Below are 20,473 nucleotides of genomic sequence, written 5' to 3' on the forward strand. Positions count from 1 at the left end.
CGGGCCAAGGGACGCCACTGACCTACTGGTTGCCCTTCTTCCTTGTATCCTCTTCCTCTCTCTTCCTCTCCAACCCACGCCCTTGAAGCTCAGGACACGCGCACTCTCTCTCTCTCTCTCTCTCTCTCTCTCTCTCTCTCTCTCTCTCTCTCTCTCTCTCTCTCTCTCTCTCTCCTCATTGTTTACCCGCATAACTTGTTCTGGTAAATAATCTTTTTTTCGGATATCTTATCCACATTTTCTCTCTCTCTCTCTCTCTCTCTCTCTCTCTCTCTCTCTCTCTCTCTCTCTCTCTCTCTCTCTCTCTCTCTCTCTCTCTCTCTCTCTCTCTCCGGCACAACTTATTTTTCTTATAGTTATCGTTTCTTTCTTCGTTTCTGTAGTTGTAATAGTAGTTACAGTACAGTATTAGTAGAAATAACAGCAGCGGTCTTTTTTCTCTCTCCTCTTATTTAAAACCTTTGACCAGCATAATACTATCAAAGAAAACTGAACGTACATTGAACAAGAGAATGAACGATGATTTCATATAACAAGTATATTGTAAACTACGTATGTATACTTATTTTTTTCCATTTCATTTTGTAAATTTACGTCACGGTTTATGAATGTATCAATACGTATTAATTAAGTTACTAATACACATCACTTATAAGTACGATACTTTAATCAGTGAGGTACGAGGTTTTTTAATCAACTCTAATAAAAGATACGGCGTGACTTAGTAATGGTAAGATGAGCCTTCCAAATGACACGAGGAAGTGGCTAGGCCTGTCTTATCAGCCTATCTGTGTTGTCCTCTCTCACTCCCCCACTCCACCCTCCCTGCTAGCCCTGTTAAGCCAGCGCATTATGCCGAGAGAGAGAGAGAGAGAGAGAGAGAGAGAGAGAGAGAGAGAGAGAGAGAGAGAGAGAGAGAGAGAGAGAGAGAGAGAAGGGTACTATTTTAAGCAGCGCCTACTTGACTGTAAGAGTTAATAAATTTTAGCTCCACATTGTTTGAGGGGTGAAAAGTATGACCACCTCAGTGTCAGGAGATGAGGAGCATAGACACGTAACATTTGGTGGCGTGTGGCTAGTAACAGAAGCGAGGAAAAGTGAAGATGATGAGAAGGGAATGGGAAATGAAAGTAGGAATATCAGAAAGTGATGAGAAAATAAGAAAAAAAGGGATTCTGTTGAAGTGTATTAAAAGGAAAACACAAAAGCACTTTAGACATTACTTATTCACTCCTAACTTAACACTTTTATTTATTTTATTAATTTATCCATTCATTATTTTTTTCTGTTTTCTTTTTCATTGTTTTATTAGTTTTCGATTTCTTTCTTTTTCTATCTTTTATTTTTCTTGCATCTTTTCTTCTTTTTCTTCATGTGATAATTGTAATTTTATAGCCATTAAAGTTATTTCAACATCACTTTGTACTCCAGCAACTTACTTATTGAGGTTACTTAATTACGTACTGACGCCTCCATATTACTCTCAGTTTTACTTACTACTTTAGGTTACGTACTTATGCTATGTTATTTACTTATTACTTCTGGTTTTGTACTCCATGTTACTTATCAATGTGTAGTCCCTCCAGTTTATTTGTACTTTAGGTCACTCATTTACGTACACCAGGCTCCAGGTTACTTCATGCACATACTTTAGATTGCTTCCTTATTCAGTTATGCCAGGCTCTAGAGTACGTAATTACTTGTATGTACTTTAGATTACTCATTTTCTTATACCAGGCTTTAGATTACTTACTCACTTGAACAGACTTTATAAATTTCACTCACTCACTCACCCCCTTGTTCCAGGTTACGAGGACATGTACGAGCTCTACCACCAGTACTACCCCTACAGCCAGTACTACAAGGACTACTACCAGTGGGTGAAGCAGTACCGCCAGGCATACCAGTCCGAGTCCTTCTACGACGACCGCACCAGCATCCACTCTGGCAGGTCGTCAGTCAACAATGAGCCTGAGAAGTCTGTCAGCAGGTAGGTCACTGGTAGTGGTGGTGGTGGTGGTGGTGGTGAGTGTGTGTGCTTAGGGTGTGTGGTTGGCAATAGGTGGTGGGTGTTTTTTTATAGGGTGATGTGGTTTGTAGGGTTCTTGGTACACACACACACACACACACACACACACACACACACACACACACACACACACACACACACACACACACACACACACACACATTTCTGCACAAACAAATGTACGTACCTTAAAAGTAGATATGGAAATTGATAACATGATCTGTATTTTAGGATGTTTTGTGCATTTTGATGTTAGTTACATATTATAGTCACACATGGACACACAAGCACACTCGTACAAAGACATACAGAATAAAATTAAATACAAACAGGAGATGACTTCAAGGTGTTTAAAAGAAGATGGTGTGGTTATTTGCACATACACATACATAAGATGGCATGACCTCCATAGGGGAAGGTCATCCTGATACAAACCTGCACCATGTCAGAGAATGTCATGCAGGGGAAGAAAGGTTTTGCTCCAGATGGTGAAATGTCCAACCCTTTAAGTAAAAATAAGGATGGTAAACAAAAAAAATAGGGATGGTGGACTAAAGAAATAAAGATGGTAAATAGAATATAGTAAACAAAACAACAAAATAACTGGTAAACAACAAAAAAATTATGGAAAACAAAAAAATAAGGTAAAGAAAATTAAGATGATAGATATAGAAGCAGAACAGTAGATGCACCAAAATAAGGTCAAATACACCCAGCCGTGCATTACAAGACAATATATGACCTTCATTCTGTCTTGAAGTATGAATACAAAAACACACAAATATTAAGTTACAATTTACAAACATCAGTCATTTACTTTGATATATTTTAACAGTTTTCATGATGTTTATAGTTTACAATGGTTATCATTTATTCATGCCTCCTTTTTCTTTGTCTATTCTCTTCAAAATAATTGTTTTGTTAAGTTTGTAGAGGCCCAGGTTTTATTTTTTATTTTCTAGTTTTGTAGATAATGATAAGTAACTGACATAGATACATACATACACAAACATATGCACATACAAAGCCAGTAAGCTGTATTTTCATTGCTTACAAATGCATGGGGTGTATTTTTTGTAATATTTTGTTACTTTTGCTATTGTCCCCCCTTTTTTAATATTTTAGTTATGTCTGTTTTTATTTGTTATTTTATTTTATTTTTTTTTACTTTTTAGTGTGTGTGTGTGTGTGTGTGTGTGTGTGTGTGTGTGTGATGGAAAGTTTGGTGCTCTTGTCAGATCCTATAGAATTGTTTCTCATCACCCATACAAAGGACTATACATATATACATTAATACATAACTTATTTATTCATTAGTTTTTTGAGTGAGTAATTGATTGAAGGCATGGCAACACAGGCTTAGATGACATCACATTTATACACTAGTCAAAGTTGTATAAACTGTATCAAACACATCATTGTATTCCCCCTTTTACATAATGTCATCAGTATGTTAGATACACTTCAGAGAATTTTATAAACTATCAAACATTTTATCACTGAATTTCTTTTTTCATAATGTCATCAGTTTGGTTTTGTGCTTTTGAACTAAATTTTGCCCTTGTAGTGTGATTCTAATAACACTTTCACTGTGGTATGGAGGAATTCACAGCACAAAAAGCAATGTGTGGAGTCTTAATGAGCATCAACAAGAAAAAAGGTGATAAAAAGAATAGATTTTGCAGTTTTTAGCCAATACAACATTTCAAAGTGGCTGCTGAACAAGAAGACATCTCAGAGTGGTTAGTAATTAATGAAAGATGTGTTAAATTTCAGTGAAAGAGTTAATTCATGTGTAGTAAAATGCTAAATAACTGTACTGTTGAAGATAAGCACTGTTATAAAATGTATTTCAAAATTCATGAGGGTGTCTTTAGTTCATCTTCAGTGTAGTAAATAATGACAGTTCATCAGTCAACTGTTTGTGTGGGATGTGACAGCTAATGGTGACAACTGAGGAGACTAGTTTGCTGTTTGAATCAGTGTTTTAACAGCACCAAAAACTAATGCCAAAAGTGCCATAAATTCCCCTTAGTTATTGATGAATGTGTGTGTGTGTGTGTGTGTGTGTGTGTGTGTGTGTTTAGGGATGTAGTAAGCAGGTGTGTATAGAATATATATTTACACACATGCGACCACCTCATCAATATGCATATATGTGTGGTATGTGTGTGTGTGTGTGTGCATACATGTATGTACGCACGAGCACCTCACTGGGGTTTGTGGTCTCACTGCGCGTTACATTGTCCACAAACAGTCCCCGCGTGGCCTATGATCCTTATGGCTACTTTTACGGCCCGCCAAGCCAGCCCCCATGTCACTCCAGGTAACAGTTCCGTCCTCCAGCATGATACCCAAGTGGTGTAATTTATAGCTATGCGCCCTACTACTACTACTACTACTACTACTACTACTACTACTACTACTACTACTACTACTACTACTACTACTACTACTACTACTACTACTACTACTACTACTACTACTACTACTACTACTACTACTACTACTACTACTACTACCCCTACCACTACTACTACTACTACTATCTATCTATCTATCTATCTATCAGTAGTTTCAGTCATTCTAGTCTCGTTCTGCGTTGCCATCCTATCGCGTTGTTTTAAGTCTCTCATCTCAATTTCATATAGCCAGTTATTATCCCTCGCTGTTGCTGTTTTGATTTCAGTATTTTCATCTTTTAGGAGTTGCTTCGTTTACTTTAGCTTGCTCCTGCTCATTGTATTCCTCCTCGTGCTCCTCCTCCACTCTTGCATTCCTTATTTCTCATTTGTTTTTTTATTTTCTGGTTCCTCCTCATAATCCTCAGTTTTAAAAGTCTCGTAATTTTAAGTGCCCATGCCTCTGCAGTCACTCCTCGCTAAGTAGCTGCTAGGTGGGTGAGAACTGGCAGCAGGGTGATTGCCTTAGCTCTTCTTCATGGTCATTCAGGTGATTTTTTTATTGGTTTATAATATAGGTAATTATCTGATGCCAGTCCTTGCACACCTGGTCGTCTTTTTGCAGGTGTGTGTGCAGGTGGCTTGGGTGTGAATCATAGTGTAGTGTCCTACTTATAGATAGTTTGTGTAGAGTATTTAAGCAACTCTCTGCTGTCAGAATGTTTTTAATTCTCTTCAGAGCTTTGTACAGAACTCTATGATGTATTTAGAATAATGTATATAATGTTAGTGTTTTGTTTAAACCTTCATCTATGGTAGGACCTCTAACTATTTGACAAGATGTAGTAGTGTACATATTACTACAACCATGATATTTTCTATTTTTACTTATCAAGACTATGGTCAACTTAATCATCCTCAACAGAAGCCAATTAACTTTAATAATCACATAATAATTACCTAATCACTTCAGAACAGTTTACAAACCACTAAAAAAATAAATAAAATAAAATAATAATATCTGGGACAGGAAGGTTGTGAAAATATTACCTCACCCTTGCTGTAGTGGCAGGACAGTAAGGCTGATTTACCTCCACCTGGGTCATGGCACTGTGTATGTGCTGATTAGTAAGGACTTGTACGCTGGTCACAAGTTGATTAATCCTCTGCCTTCACTTCCACTATGTAAGTTCCTTCAGTCCATATTATCCATTTATAATCTCTCTAAAACATTACAATAATAGATTCATAGAGTTACTCAGAGGTGAAATGTTGAACAGTGGAAGTGAGTGTGGCAGCTTAGTCAACTATTGGCCATGACTGTCTTGAGTGTCCTGCCACCACATTATTACCATCACTCACCCCCTGAAGCTACCCACTCATTGATGTTCCTCAAGCAGCCAGCCATTAGTCCTCTCCCTGTCTTATTGCTGACTGTGATGGAACGAAACACCAGTGATGCCTCCTTTAATCTGTTAATGTATTGATCTAAATCCTTAATGCCTTTTCTGAGTCTTCCCTTAGTGGGGTTGTCTTTCCAGAAGTCTCTCTCTCTCTCTCTCTGTTTTGGTAATCCCTTATTGTGTGGCCATAGCTTCACTTCTTTCTCCCAGTACTTATCTGCTCTGTGTGTCTCCCTTTCATGTTCCTATTTCTGCGGTCATAAGCTCAACTGTCACTTCTTTTCTCCAATACTTGCACTGTATCCATGTGCCTCCTGTATTTTATCACTCATTTTCACTTTTGATGAGGTTATTCTTGCTTCTTTCTACCTCATCTCTGAACGGCTGCATGTTAGTTTTTTTTCTAAATGGGCACACACCTGGTGTATTCCTGCAGTCATGTGTCAGCAGTGAAATGGTTGGAGTCAGGAGTGCAAAGTGTTTTGCTGCTGCTGCTGCTGCTGTTGCTACATTTTATTTTGGTGTATATTGGAATGAATGTTGAGTCTTTCTGATCCATAGATGACAGATGTGTTGTCTTGTAAGTGATTGATATATAGATGTGTGTGTGTTCCCTTTGGGTCTTTTATGAGGTAGTTTGGGTCTGCATTTTGCTGAATGGAATGAACTGGTAAGGTTATGGTTCAGATGTTTTTAATGGAATATTTTTAGATGAAGAAATTTTTAGTTATGTTTTGTTTATTACAGTTTGTGTGTGTGTATGTGTGTGGAATTTATTTTTAGTTCATAGGGTATTATATTTTGTTAGCAATGTTTAAAAATTTTTTTTGCTGTTCTTAGTTTGGTTTCATGCACCAACATTAATGCACGGTGGAGCTTTGCATGTGCCGCACTCATGGATATGTTTCTGTTGTGGTGTGTCGTGCAGCCAGTTCCTCCAGGACTTCCATGGGACCTCTGCCCTGGGACACTTTGAACCCTCCCCAATATACCCTGAAGGTTCACTTTCCCGCCTCAAGTCCTATCCCAGGTAGGTCCTGCCTCGGCCTCAGATCCTCACACTCCTTGGTTTTCTCTCACTGTCGGCAAGTTTCTCTGTATAAACCATCAGTATTACTCCATGAAGGTGTAAAGTGCTGTGGTATGTTATTTCTTATTTGGTGAAAGAAAGTTTAATTGCAGCACTATTTTCTGTCGTCTTTTACTCTCATTGTATGTAATTCAGCGTATTATTTTCTGCATCATCTTTGTCTGCTTTCTCTGTGGTTCATTGATGCTGCGTTCTATCACCATTGGGAAGGAGCTGTGTCTGCTTCCCATGTATGCTGCTAAACCCCCTTTCTTTTTCATTGCCATTACCTTATCTCTCTCACTCGGCTGCTGTCCCAGACTCCAGGTGGCCTTGCTTGCTTCTCTTGCTCAGGTCACTCCCTCCTGTACTTCACTGGAGTATGGAGATCCTGTTGTCATTTTCTGCTGTGTGTGTGTGAGTGTGTGTGGGTGTATTTGTGTGTGTATGGCTTGTGCTGTTTTCTGCGGCTGCTGTGTGCTGTTACAGTCTGGCTTGTGTCACAGTGTTGCAGTGATGTTGGTGCTGTATTACATTATGAGGTACTTGTAGAAGAGTGCTGTTGTTGTGCCTTTTGTAGGAATGTATAGTTTGTTTGTTTGTTTGTTTGTTTTTTATAATTGGATACAAGCAGAATTTAGATCTAACATGGCAGCTTTTTTGATATGGTATAGAGGGTAATGTTTGTAGGGTGGCAGTAACCAAAATGTAGATTATATGTTCCCATAGGCTGGGTGTTGATAGAATGTGTAGAGATGTGCAGTAAAACCTCACACACACTAATGAAAACTTGCTGAAACTCCCAAGTTGGTTCCCAGAATTGTTAAAAATTGAGTAAAAGTGAGGTTCTGCTGAATACATGGAGGTTTGAGAAGGACAGAGCAGTGAGAGCTTCCATCAGAAGTGTGAAGTAAGTAAAAGTAAAGGTAGTTGTGTTGGGAAGCAGATAGTGGTACTGGTAATGGAGGACCTGTGAGGTGTTTTATGTTTATGATGTAGGGGATAGTTATATGAGAGGACAAATCTGAAGTGTATGAAGGGAAAGGTGCTAAATGTTATGTTTACACTTTGGAAATAGTACTTGTGTGAGAGACTTTGGAAATAGTACCTGTGTGAGAGACTTGCTGTTTAGGCCTTATTTTTTTAAGCTTTGAGAGATGGACTACATTGGAGTCATTGGTTATGTAGAAAGACTGGTTTGGTTTTCAACATGTCATTTGTATTATTATTCCTTATTCTTCCTTATAAGATAAACAATAACCATCTGCCCCTCTGCAGCAGCCATGAATTAGAGCATACAGGAAAGATAGATCACCTTAGGGATGACAGTTATGCAGAAATGCTGTTTGGTTTTCAGTAGACACCATTTGCTATTCAAGTGTGCCTTATTTTCCTTCTGCAAATGAGCCACTCACTCATTCATAGGATGGGTAAGAGAGTCATGGTGTTATTGCAGTGGGGAGCTGAGCGGGGCGCCGTCTGTGGGAGACGACACAGTGAGCGAGCCAGTGCAGCGCATGACCCCAGTGCACTTTGGCCGGCCACACATCAGCGCCAGGTTTACACCGTCGGGCCAGCTGGTCATGGTGCTGCCCAAGGACCCCAGGGATGGAGAGAAGGCAGTGGTGCAGCTGAGGGATGTGCAGAAGATGCTGTGTGTGGACCCTTCTGAGAGTCGAGCCGTCCAGCAGATGAAGAACTACTCTGGCCCTCTGACCCTGTGAGTGACTGCTGCTGGCTTGGTCTTCACCAGTGCAGTGTGTAGTGTGCAGTTGTTGAGTGAATGTATTTTTGTTTGGGACACTTTTCATTACTGGGGTCCTGAATAGTATGAGACTGATGAATACTTAGTACAATCTAATTTGTTGGATAACTGAGCAGAACTTTGAAGATTTGTTAATGCATATCCAAATAAGGTGAGATGTGTTGTGATGGGTGACAGTAAGAGATGAGGGGCATGTCATCCAATAACCTGCATGGGTCTTCCTTGCCACACAGGTCTGACACTCACAAGGATGTGGTGATGAAGTACTGCGAGCACCAGACGGCTGAGGCATGTAAGAGCCTCACCCTGCCAGACAAGGAGTCTGTCATGCTGATCTGGGAGTACTTGGCCCTCCTGGTGAAGCAGAATGGCAAGCTCTTTGGCAGTGACATCGCAGGGCTGCTGCTGAAGGGGCGTGAGGTGGGCCCTGCCCCTGCACACCCCAGCCCCCATATGGAGGAGCCCCCAGAGGATGTACCTCCTGATACCAGTCCCCAGGATGAGGGGATAGACCTGCCTCCACAGCCCTCTGTACTTCCCCCAGGAAGGGATGAGACAACACTGCTGAAGAAATTCACAGAGTACCTCTGTCTGGGTCGTAAAAAAGAGGCGGTGGATTATGCCATCCGAGAGGGTCTGTGGGGCCACGCACTGGCCCTGGCCTACAAGATGGACAGCACCACCCACACCCGGGTGCTGGCTGCCTTCATGAGTCACATTCCCCGCACTGATGTACTCCTCACACTCTTCCAGCAACTCTCGGGCAAGAAGCCAGAGATCACCAAGGTGAGTAGTTGATATTAAACACCAGTGAATACTACTCTATGAGGTACCATTGATGGCTGTCCTTTAGTAAAGTTTAATTCTTTTATTATGGATTAATGATTTTGTGTTGATTGTATGATGTTTTAGTGTGTACTACAAGTGGTTTTAGTATATTGACAATTTTCTCAACATTTGTTTTTGTACTGTTTTGCAAGGTTTTCCAAGAGCCACAATATTTACACATTTATGTGTAGAAGGATAGAGATCAATCTCTTCCCTCTGGAGAGACTGCCACTGTTTCCATGGTACACTGGTTCAAACACATCCTTTCCTTGCACAGAGCTACAGTTCCCAGCACTGGGGTGACTGGAGGCAGCACCTGGCAGTCATGATCTCCAACCCCACCGGTGCCAGCCACAAGGACCAGGCCTCCATCGTGGCACTGGGAGACACCCTGGCTGCTCGGGGACAGCTGCACGCGGCACACTTCTGCTACCTGGTGGCAGAGGTGCAGTGGGGATCCTACACCTGTAAGGACTCCAAGCTGGTGTTGATTGGAGCCTCCCACCACCTGCCCTTCCAGGTGCTCAAATGACTGGCTTTGTCCTGTGTGTCTGGGACTTTCCAGACTAGCATCATATTAAAAGTTTCAGTAGCTTTCATGAGTACTTCATGCTATGTTCAGGCCAGATAGCTGAGAAAGTAAGTAAATGGGTCTTAGGAAATAGTGTTGTCTTTTGGCAAATTATACAGATCATTGGCTTACTATTTGGTGCATGAAGAGAATTAATTATGCAGTCTCATGTTCAATGTGCAGTGAGGAGTGGATCATGGCTTGGCAGTGTTACTATTACAAGTTATGAGGAAATAATGCATTCACAGTCAATTAAGTCTTAAGTTATTATTTCTGACATTTTTAGTTGAAGATGGACAAGGGCACCCTTAACATTGCTTCTCCCACAGGCCTTTGCCACCATCGAGGCCATCCAGTGTACTGAGGTGTATGAGTTTGCCCGCTCCCTTGACGGCAACAACAGCCCTGCACTAGACACCTTCCAGTCCTACAAGTTGGTCTATGCACTTAGGCTTACCGAGTGTGGCTTCCCTGCTGAGGCCTTGAGGTACTGCTGTCTTCTTCTTTACTCTATATTTGTTATCTAAGTTTAGTTTTTATTTACTGATGTCTTCCCTATTGAGGGCTTGGCATACTACTGTTGTGTTTCTCATCAAAGTTCCATTTTTATTTCTTACACCTACTTTTTGGGGTTGACAGGTTTGAATGAGAGCTACACTATTTTGTAACCTCCCTGCCCATTCATTGTTTCACATGTGTGTTAAAATGTAATTCTATTCTTCCTTCAGATACTGTGAGGTCATCAGCCAGTCAGTGGAGAAGAACCCTGCTGCATACAAAGTGGAGTTCCTGTCACAGGTGTACGACTTGGCCTCCCGCCTCAAGTACCACGATCTGCACTACCAGATGTACCAGGGAGAGGTGTCCGAGATGCCAGACCCACAGTGGCTCACCAACTTGAGGGCAGTTTTGGATGCAGCTCGGCAGCGAGAGCACCAGGAACGCTTGGAGCACCAGCAGGATGTCACCAGAACTGAAGATATCCAGTCCTACTCCCAGTTGTACTCCCAGGATCAGCCCACACAAGAGAACCAGACAGTTCCAGTTGATCCCAATTATTCCATGGCAGAAACCACTCAGCAACACATCCCACTCATGGACCCACACAATATGAGCTATGGTGTGCCCACAAGTCAGCCTTACCAGCAGCAAGACTCTGTGTTTGGTGGCCAGCCCTCCTCTGATATGATGGACAACTCACTCTACAATGCTGGCTCCCACTCCCCCAGCAAGGGTGTTGATGCTGCCCCTATGAATCGCTATCCTCAGGTGGGTTTGTGTATTTGAGTCTTATGTTGCTTTCATGCCATCCAGTCTGGTTGATTCTATTCTGATGGCTGCTTCTATAACAGTCAAAGGCACTGGCTGTTTTATAAGTTTTTACCTTCTTCAGGTCATACAATTTTATCATTACACATTATAGTCTTTTTTTTTCCATTCTCTTTTCCTACTTTCATTACTTTCACCTTCCACTGCACTCATACCACAGACACTTTTCCTGTATCTCCTTTCCACTGATTAGATTGCAGGCCTTTTGTCTTGTTATAATCTTTGTCTTATATGAACATGCTTTTGAGCATTATCAAACTGTTCTTCACTGCATGATCAGGAGGAGGTACCATCTGCTGTGGAGACACCCATGATGTCACAGCCTTCCCCAGAACACTCCCAGGACGCCACCTACCAGGGCACCTACCACCAGCAGGAGCCTTACCTGCACCCCTCCAGCCAGCAACCCATCAACTTTGGTCAGTTTCCATACTGCAGGACACTAAATCTAGATGAGTAGTGTTTTTTTGGGGGGAAATTTCATGACAATTAGATGCACTAATCCAACTTAGACCAGTGAAGTTTCTAGGGGGAACTGTCAAGACAGATCAGGTTCACTTAATAACTTAGTGATTTGAGCAGAATCTGTTTAATTTACAGTGGTTTACAGGGAGACAAAGACACATGTGAATGAATTCTGTGTGTAAGTTACATAAGAATGTAAGTAAGGACACAGCAAATGGCCAGTTGATCTACACAAGGCAGCTGATCACAACAACTTAAAGTGAGGGAGTGACCAGCAGACAGATTTAGCTTCATGGAGGCAAAGGCACTGGGGTAAGAACCAGCAGCACAAAGACTAAGAGCAGGATTCAGGTTTGCTAACAATGTAACAGGAAGATTAGCAGCCAGGGTATAAACTGAGAAGGTAAGATAGGACATGCATCAGTATTGGAACACCTGTTAGTGGACCCTTGTACTTAGTATGAGAGTGTATGTAGTATAGTAGAATGAATATAATATTACAAGGGCTCTGGTGGTTTATATAAGAGTGAAGCTAACAAATGAATGGATTTGTGTGGTGTTAACAGAGCAAGGGAGTGGAGGAGACCAGAGCATGAGCAGTGACACCTCACTTGCCCAGCCCAGCAGTCAGGCAGGCTATCAAGGGTACCCACAGCAGGATGCCTACCAGCAGTGGACACAGCCACAGCCACAGCCTACAGAGGGAGCGGGTATGCCGGTCCCTCCCGATGCCACCCCCAAGCCCACAGAGTCCCCAGCCCCACAGCCACAGCGAACCCCTGAGGAGGAAGCGTACTGGGCTGAAATGTCAAATAAGAAGGTAAGGAGTGGTGAGAATGGGAATGTTTAGTGCAGTGCCTTACCTAATGCTTATGATGAAAAGTGGAATGATATTATTATTATTATTATTATTATTATTATTATTATTATTATTATGAAAGTTTTTTTTGATAAGCTTTCAGAAAAAATATTTTTATTGGACACATGAAATTACTTTCCTTTTCACAGTTGTAGCATTTACTTTGTTTTTCACATTTTCCTCAGGATTACCTGTGAAAAGATGCAGTGTTAATGTACATTTTTTGCTTCAGTGAATTACTGAGTTGCCTTGCATTTGCTTTTTTTTTTTTTCCCTTTTTACTGATGGTCTTGATGCTGTAAGTGGGAGGAAATAATCATGACTACTTCTGTTCTTAGTTTATACCTTGTAATTATACTGATGGATATACATACTTATAAGATCAGTCAACACAAGGCCCATTATTGCACAAGAAGTAGCCTGTACCTTCTGAGACCTAGTGACTGTCATGCCTTTACTCTTGCCTTAGCCTGCAATGCTTAGTGCTAAGTTATGTAGAGGTGGAAGTAGGTGACCTGTAGCCATGACCACTTTGTCCTGTGGGCCATAGGAAGGCAGTGACCCGCTGAAGGTGGGCAAGGGAAGGGGCCAGGAGTGGAGGCATGGCCAGGCTCACTCCCTCAAGCAGCATGAGGGTAGAACAAAGAGGGTGTCCTTCAAGCCCCAGGCAAGTCTACTGCAGGAGAAAAAGCGAGCCATGCCCCTGCCCACTAAGGACAAGACAGAGCTGGCCAGGAGTGTCCCTCGGACACTCCACACTAACCCCACTAACAGTGTTGCCTCACTCACGTCAACCAGACACTCACCCGGCACAGAGAAGCACCTCACCCACAGCGTTGAAATGGTGGCCTCCCTTCCTGCCAACCACCCCAACCGCATCATACCCTTCTCCTGCATTCCACGCACCTTCCCCCCACCCAAACCCTTGGGCCAGCAGAGGCTCAAAGTCCCTTCCAACCCTCTGGTCTTTGGCGGATCCTTCCCCATAGATGAACCCTTGTCGCCACGCCAGCTTGGCTCAGGCAGTGGGAGAGGGACGCAGGGCAGCCTCCCAACTGCCCCCCGAACTTACCAGGTGGACACGCTGTGCTGCCAGGCGCCAAACCTGTGTGATGAACACGCCAAACTGGGCCATGACACCGAGCTGGCACGAGCAACGGCACGGTGGGAGGCGGCGCAGAGCAAGGCGGCACACATGGAGGAGGAGGATGGGGAAGACGGAGATGATGAGGATGATGACGACGATGACGAGTGTGATGAGAGTACATTAAACACACCAATCACAACCACTGCCAATAGTACTACCTGCCAGCTGCCTGCTTCCTCCCTAGGCTTCCATGGGGCCTGTAAAAACTGTAGTGGCCCCTCCCCTTCCCCGTGCCACCCTGCATCCTGCCAGCCAGTGCTCACCTACCCTGTTGATGGCCATGTAGAAGGGGGCCTAATTCCCCTCACTGATGATGATGATTATGACTACCAGGAGGAGGAATACGATGAGTTTGGGGGAGATGTGTATGAGTACGAGGAGGACTATGTGGAGGAGGAGGAGTGTGAGGAGGCCCTGGTCATGGTGGAGGGGATGCACCGCGAGCCAGCCACTGACTTCCACCTCAGACACCGCCACCCTCACGTTGCCACCAACGCCGCCACCGCCTCTCCACTCTCACTGGACACCTCCACCACCACCACCGCTGTGAACGAAACCCTGGCATCTGTGGAAATTTCTTACTCCGATACACCCACCGCTCAATTGTCCTCTCCTTCGCCTCTTCTTCCTCTCCCCTCTCCTCCACTACTGTTACAACCATCCACACATCCACCACCACTACCACCTCCAACGACGCTCGTGGGTGATGCGCCCCATCCACCCTCGTCCCCTAACTGTCTGGCACCTCAGGTACTAATGGGCCTTGCGCTCGGCACACTCCACTTGCCACAGACCCAATGAGTTCGTTCCGTTGCCATGCTTCGTTGTGTTTTGTTGTTCTGTTGGTGGGTCTCTATCCCTCATTTTGGTTCATCTTTAGTTTTACCCACGTTTGCCTTGCCTGTTTAGTTGCGTGTTTTTTTTCCTTGATTTGGTTTCTAGACATTTTAGTGTGACTCTTTTGTTCTTTTATTATACATAGCATGCTATAGGCATTTTGTAGGATTCTTTTATGCTTCATTTGTAGAGAAATACGTATTTGTGTGAAACATACTATAGATTATAAGTGAACATAGTCTAACATGAATTTAGTCAGAATTTGACTTGAAAATATAACTAACAACATAATGTTTCATGTGGAATTGATCAGAAGACAGAGAAAAGATATATAATGACTATTTAGGACGAGGAGTCAGTGTTGTCTTGGCACTAAATCACCACCATACCTTCATCTGTGCAGAGCGGAGGCAACAACACCAGCAACAACACCAGCAAGGAGGCCAAAGCTGAGGAGAGCAAACCAGAGGAGGACAAGAAGAAGAGTGCTGGAAAGGAGAGTAAGGCAGGGAATTCTAACAAGGGGGGCTGGTTCACCAGTTTGTTGGGATGGAAGAGCTCCACACCACAGGCTGTGCTTCCTGATGACAAGAATCCCCAGGTAAGCCTTCATCCCTGTGAAGGAGTGCATGCATTTGATCTTGTGTTAATCATGCACAGGTAGGTGTTATGAATTGTGCATTACAACTACTGGCTGTATCCTCTGAAAGTCATGAAGTGGAATAACTCATAGAAAATGTATGAATTGATAGAACAGCCACACTTATATTATTGTGATATTATAGCAGCAAAATAATTAATCAAGCAAGTCAGTCATGTATAAATTTCATGGTGCACAGATTGTGTGGGACCCAGATAAGAAGAAATGGGTGAACAAAGATGGCACCGAGGAGACCACTGCCCCTGTTGGTCCACCCCCAAAGATTCCACAGCCTGGCCGGGGACTGCCAGCCAGGAGTGTCAATCGCAGTGAGTGAACAAAGCACCAGCCACACCCTCTAACTGCACCAGGATAGGCAGCTCAAGTGATGAGGCTGTTCTGGTGCTAAAGAAATCGGCTGTCTTTTTATTGGTGTTCTTTCTTGATAACATAAAACTGTGATGCATATAACTGAAGATGTTAATTTCTTAATGAAAATTTTGCTCTATTCTGCAGTGAAAGGAAAAAAAAAAATTTCTGTTCTGTGGAGTGAAAAGTTCTCAGTATATAGTTTTCTCTTTCTCTTGCAGTAAAAACCATGCATAGTTTTCTCACCCCTGCAGTTAAGAAATGTCTGCATCATATTCAGCTTTTGTTGCAGTGAAAACTGTGTTCATGCCATTTTGTGTCTGTTGCAGTGACACGCTACGTGGACCCTGTGAAGGACAAGGGGACGGGAGCAGCGGGAACCCAACCTTCTCCAATGCTTCCCCCAATGCCCATGGTGAGCCCCTCTGTGTCCCCCTCCCTCATGGTGCCCCAGCCCATGCCACCCACACAGGAGAACAAGGAAGTTGGCGACACTCAACCCCAACCTCAGCAACAGCAGCAGCACCAGCAGCAGCAGCAACAGCAACAGCAACAACAGCCACAGCAGCCTCCACAGAACCCTGAGGTGGCCCAGGTGAGTGTGGTAGTGGGCAGTGCAGCATGGAATGGCTTGGTGGGGGCTGGATAGTATTGTTTTGAGAATAGATCAGTCAGATATTGTGTGGATTTTCATTTTCTGTTACCTCTGTTCCATCCTTCTTCATCTGTGTCTCCATGGTGTTATATATATTTTTGTTGTTTTTGGGAGTTCAGTGTGCTGTTACAACAAGAACAACAACAACAATAACAACAACAGATACTACTACTACTACTACTACTACTACTTCATTACTTCAACTACTACTATTATTATTATTTGAAACTAGCAGCAAAGCAAGCCCAGTACAAGTGGTCCAAGCTGCTGCACATTTCCGGGGTATCTAAGTGTGTAATGGTTCATGAGGTGAGGGCATCTTGTACCCTAATACTGAGCTTTACCTTTGCAGCTCAAGGAATCTTATCTTTTTAAATTATAGTTTTGTGTATTATCAAAATTTCTTTCCTGGCTGCATCCGGCCAAGAAAACAGGCAGCTGGTGATGTCCGTATAGGGTAAGAAGATTTATGGGTGTGTTTCAAAAGTGGTGGAGTTTGCCTAATAATCTTGTGACTTGGGTTCTCCTTAGCGCCACAAAAAACAGGACTTGGCACAGAGAAAGAGCATTTGAATCCTGAATGGTGGAATGTAGTATTTTCTCTCTTGAAGCACTGTCTTGCCCTATGCTCAGCCTTTCAGTGCACTGCTTTAATGTTCTTTGTTTCATGAGCATCCTAAAGCATTGGCACACCATTAAAACACACACACATCAAGCTTAACTTTAGGTCTAAATATAGGTTTTACTATAGGTGCGGGAAAATTGTTAATCAAGTTTCTTTACAGACCAAATTTTCTTTGCTATTTTAACAAAGATTAGTGATTGTGGCCAAAGATTGAACACTTAATAATATCTTCTTCTTAGCTTGCCATTCCTAGTTTCAAGTTCACTGAGGAGGAGGAGGAGGAGGTGGAAGTGGAGGAGGACGATGATGATGAGTACGAGGACTGTAGTGGAGCAGAGAGTTTCATAGGTAACATTCTCTGGTGGGCACATGTGCCTGTAGCAGCTTGGAGTACATTGCCAGCCCTCCTCATGCCAACCTGGCTAGAATGTTTAGACTGCTAGGTACATTAGGCAGCAGTAGTAATGGGTGGTAGAGTTGAGTGTTACCAGCGGTGGCGGTGGTAGTGATGGTGGTAAGCATTGCACATAAGTTGATGTAGTCTTATTAATTGTGAATTGATTTATTGGACAGCTAGGAATGTAAGTATTTTGTATACAGATGTATACATGCAGCATGTATTGCTTGCAGTTTTTATTAATTCAAATTCATGTGCTAAAATTAATCACCACTGACAGATTAACAGATTTGCTATACTTGAACTACATGAAGTAATGTTTAGGTAAAGATCTTTGTGGGAAATACAAACCAATGTCATGGCTACACAGTGTTGATTCTTACCAGAAGAGGGACAGTAAAAAGTTGTGAGCTAACAGTCCAAGCAGTAAAAAATCTCAAGAATGGCTACTTTATTTCATATTTTATGATTGGGAATGTTTTGTGCTAAAGCAATAACATTTTCAGAATTATGAGTCAGATTATTATTCCAGATGCTGCTTATAAATTTCAGATGTGATGAGGAATGTGTCACAAATAGCAGGACTCACAGCATGTGCTTTAGAGCTGTAATTGTAGATTGGAGTGTTGTCTTAATTCTTTCAAGTACAGTCAAAATGTTGGATTACCAAGATAGTTATGTAGGTTTAACAAGACATTATGCCTACCCTTGTAAGACAAAGCTGATAGCACCTTCTTAACCACAAAGTGTGCTCTATTCAGTTATAACTCCATTTTATTATAAGCCATTATAATTATATAAGCCTAACATCCACTGTCACCATCATGACACTGAGTTTAATTTCATAGATGAGGCGAACGCGATATATATCAGAAAGCTCCATTGATTTAGAGGATGACTGGCCACCCGCCAATACTGAGGTAAAGCCCTGTGACCTCTGAGGGAGCTAAGAGAGCTAAGGGTCAAGATCATGGCTGGTTCTTCTCTGTATAGCTGGTGTGGGTGTGACTGCAGGTGTGAATGTGTATTAATCTGCTACACTCTGATTTGATTACTGTCTCACACATTCATGACTTGGTGTGGTACAGCTGCCAGCTGCTTGGTGTGGACTTCTTTGCTTCCCCATGAGACAAACACTTTTTTATTTCCATGCAAGTCTTGAGTCCTTTTCTGTCTTGTCTTTGTAATTGGCTTACCTGTCTTGAAAGTCTCCTTGAGACTTTTCTTCCTTTCTTTGCTTCTTGTAAATCTTGGACACTTTCTTATCCTGTATGACACATTCACCAATTCAGAGATTTTTCTTTTCCCCATGACTGATGCAGACAGTGTTTCCTTGTGCTTGTTTGGGTGTTGCTCAAACAAGCAATCTTCTGTGTGGCTGTATGTAATTTTTTTTTCTCCTTAGGGTATTCTTCTCCATTTATCATCTCCAGTTAAGCTGCATTCACTTTTTAGTGTGTGTGTGTGTGTGTGTGTGTGTGTGTGTGTGTGTGTGTGTGTGTGTGTGTAAATGAGATGTAGGTTTTCTTGCATTTTCTGTGTAGAAGGCTGCACATAAAGATTTAATGCTTTTATGCTGTTAATTGCTTGAATTTGGTTGAAATTAAAACCAAGCACAAATAACTGATTGCACAGACTTGAACATTTCCCTTTTACTCGTTTGCATAAAAGCATCTGGCGTTTGATGTGACCTTTAGCTCTGTGGCTCCCTTTTTGCTCGGGGTTGGGATGTCTGCCCTTCCCTGGCTGGTGTGTTGGGGCTTGGCTTGAGACTGTGGTATTGGACACTAAGGGAGAGAGTAGTGTGTGCTGAGCCATCAACACTGTTCACTTGATGGTTAAGTAAGTCCTACCCACATAGCCTGCTTTGGTTTATACTGTGTAATTTTGACCTGATTCTTCCTTTGTCATAATAGCCAGACATAACCTTGTGTACCTGTGGGTGGGGCTTATATGATGCCGCTTATATGAATGAACTTTCCTTGTATGTATATGAATGAATTTGTCTTGTTTTGAATTATACTACTGTACCATCTGCCAAGACACTCTCAGTTGTAATCATTAGTGTCATCTTTCTTGCTCTTTTCTTAAGGTTTTAGAGATGAACCTAACAGAGCATAATGTACAATACTTGCTTTTTCATGCCATTTTCAAAACTTAATTTCTCTCACATGTAGAGGCTTTGGAAGAAGCGTGCAAGGCACTGGGACCAACAGAAGTCTTAACATTACACTGCTAACTCAAGTATTTTTGAGACTGTCTTGGTTGCTTCCTTCCAGGAGTGTCTGCACTGAACAGGAAACTTGCATATTAACTGTGTGTTTTGTGTGTGGAGACTCGTCAGATATCACGTCTTGTACTTAGATAGTATAATGTACTTAATTAAGTAATGTTTTTTGTAGGAATAATTAGGTTATAGAATGAACTTGATAATTGTGGTGATTAAAGTCAGACTAGTGTACACTTGTATCCATTACCTTAAGTAAATGCTGGAAGTAAATTTTGGCAGTAAAGTAAATTCTGTAAAAAAAATAGAGCTTTTGTATGTATTGGTTGGTAATGCCTAATCACCACAACCAGAGTTAAGTTGCCACAGTAAAGAATTTCCCCAAGGCTGGCCGATGTTAAGGCTAGGGAGGTAATGTCATGTTTTGCTGTTAAATGATGTAGTGCAACATGAATAGCACCATCAGCATCCCTTGACTGAGGCAGACTGATTATGCTTGTCAGATGTACTTTGAAATCATTGAGGAAGAAACTAGACTCGCTTAATTTTCGGGAGTGGGTGTTTGATCTAACTTGTGATGTACGTTTTGATGATTAAAAGAAGTTTGAGTTTGAAGTAATTTCTTATAATTGCTTGGGGCTCACTTCCATTGTGATTCATAGAAGAAAAATCAAATGAAACAGTGAAACTAACTTATTTTTGCAGAGCTTTGCACTAAATAAATAATGTGTGTGTGTGTGTGTGTGTGTGTGTGTGTGTGTGTGTGTGTGTGTGTGTGTGTGCATGTATGTGTGTGTGCACATTATCCTGTTAGCGCTTGCACCTGATGACATGTTCTCTCCTCTTTGCTCCTCAG

At 42.3% G+C, this 20,473-nt stretch overlaps 1 protein-coding gene across 8 annotated transcripts in view; it reads left to right on the forward strand.

Moving 5' to 3' along the window:
* The window catches only part of LOC135091083 (protein transport protein Sec16A-like), a 44,001-nt gene that overhangs the window by 20,927 nt on the left and 2,601 nt on the right, over positions 1-20,473 (forward strand). For 2 of the 8 annotated variants that reach the window (XM_063988450.1, XM_063988449.1), the window contains exons 6-20: positions 1,807-1,990; positions 4,287-4,355; positions 6,763-6,864; positions 8,360-8,623; positions 8,902-9,454; positions 9,774-10,016; positions 10,397-10,554; positions 10,796-11,336; positions 11,677-11,815; positions 12,428-12,681; positions 14,201-14,617; positions 15,108-15,305; positions 15,544-15,673; positions 16,043-16,308; positions 18,239-18,310. In XM_063988450.1, the coding sequence (XP_063844520.1) occupies positions 1,807-1,990; positions 4,287-4,355; positions 6,763-6,864; positions 8,360-8,623; positions 8,902-9,454; positions 9,774-10,016; positions 10,397-10,554; positions 10,796-11,336; positions 11,677-11,815; positions 12,428-12,681; positions 14,201-14,617; positions 15,108-15,305; positions 15,544-15,673; positions 16,043-16,308; positions 18,239-18,310 (3,590 nt within the window). Of the gene's footprint in view, positions 1-1,806; positions 1,991-4,286; positions 4,356-6,762; positions 6,865-8,359; positions 8,624-8,901; positions 9,455-9,773; positions 10,017-10,396; positions 10,555-10,795; positions 11,337-11,676; positions 11,816-12,427; positions 12,682-14,200; positions 14,618-15,107; positions 15,306-15,543; positions 15,674-16,042; positions 16,309-17,232; positions 17,342-18,238; positions 18,311-20,473 lie in introns of all 8 variants that reach the window. The other 6 variants (XM_063988455.1, XM_063988454.1, XM_063988453.1 and 3 more) reach the window with 6 other exon arrangements.

This window comes from Scylla paramamosain, chromosome 36 (genome assembly GCF_035594125.1).
Source record: "Scylla paramamosain isolate STU-SP2022 chromosome 36, ASM3559412v1, whole genome shotgun sequence".
Taxonomy (NCBI): domain Eukaryota; kingdom Metazoa; phylum Arthropoda; class Malacostraca; order Decapoda; family Portunidae; genus Scylla; species Scylla paramamosain.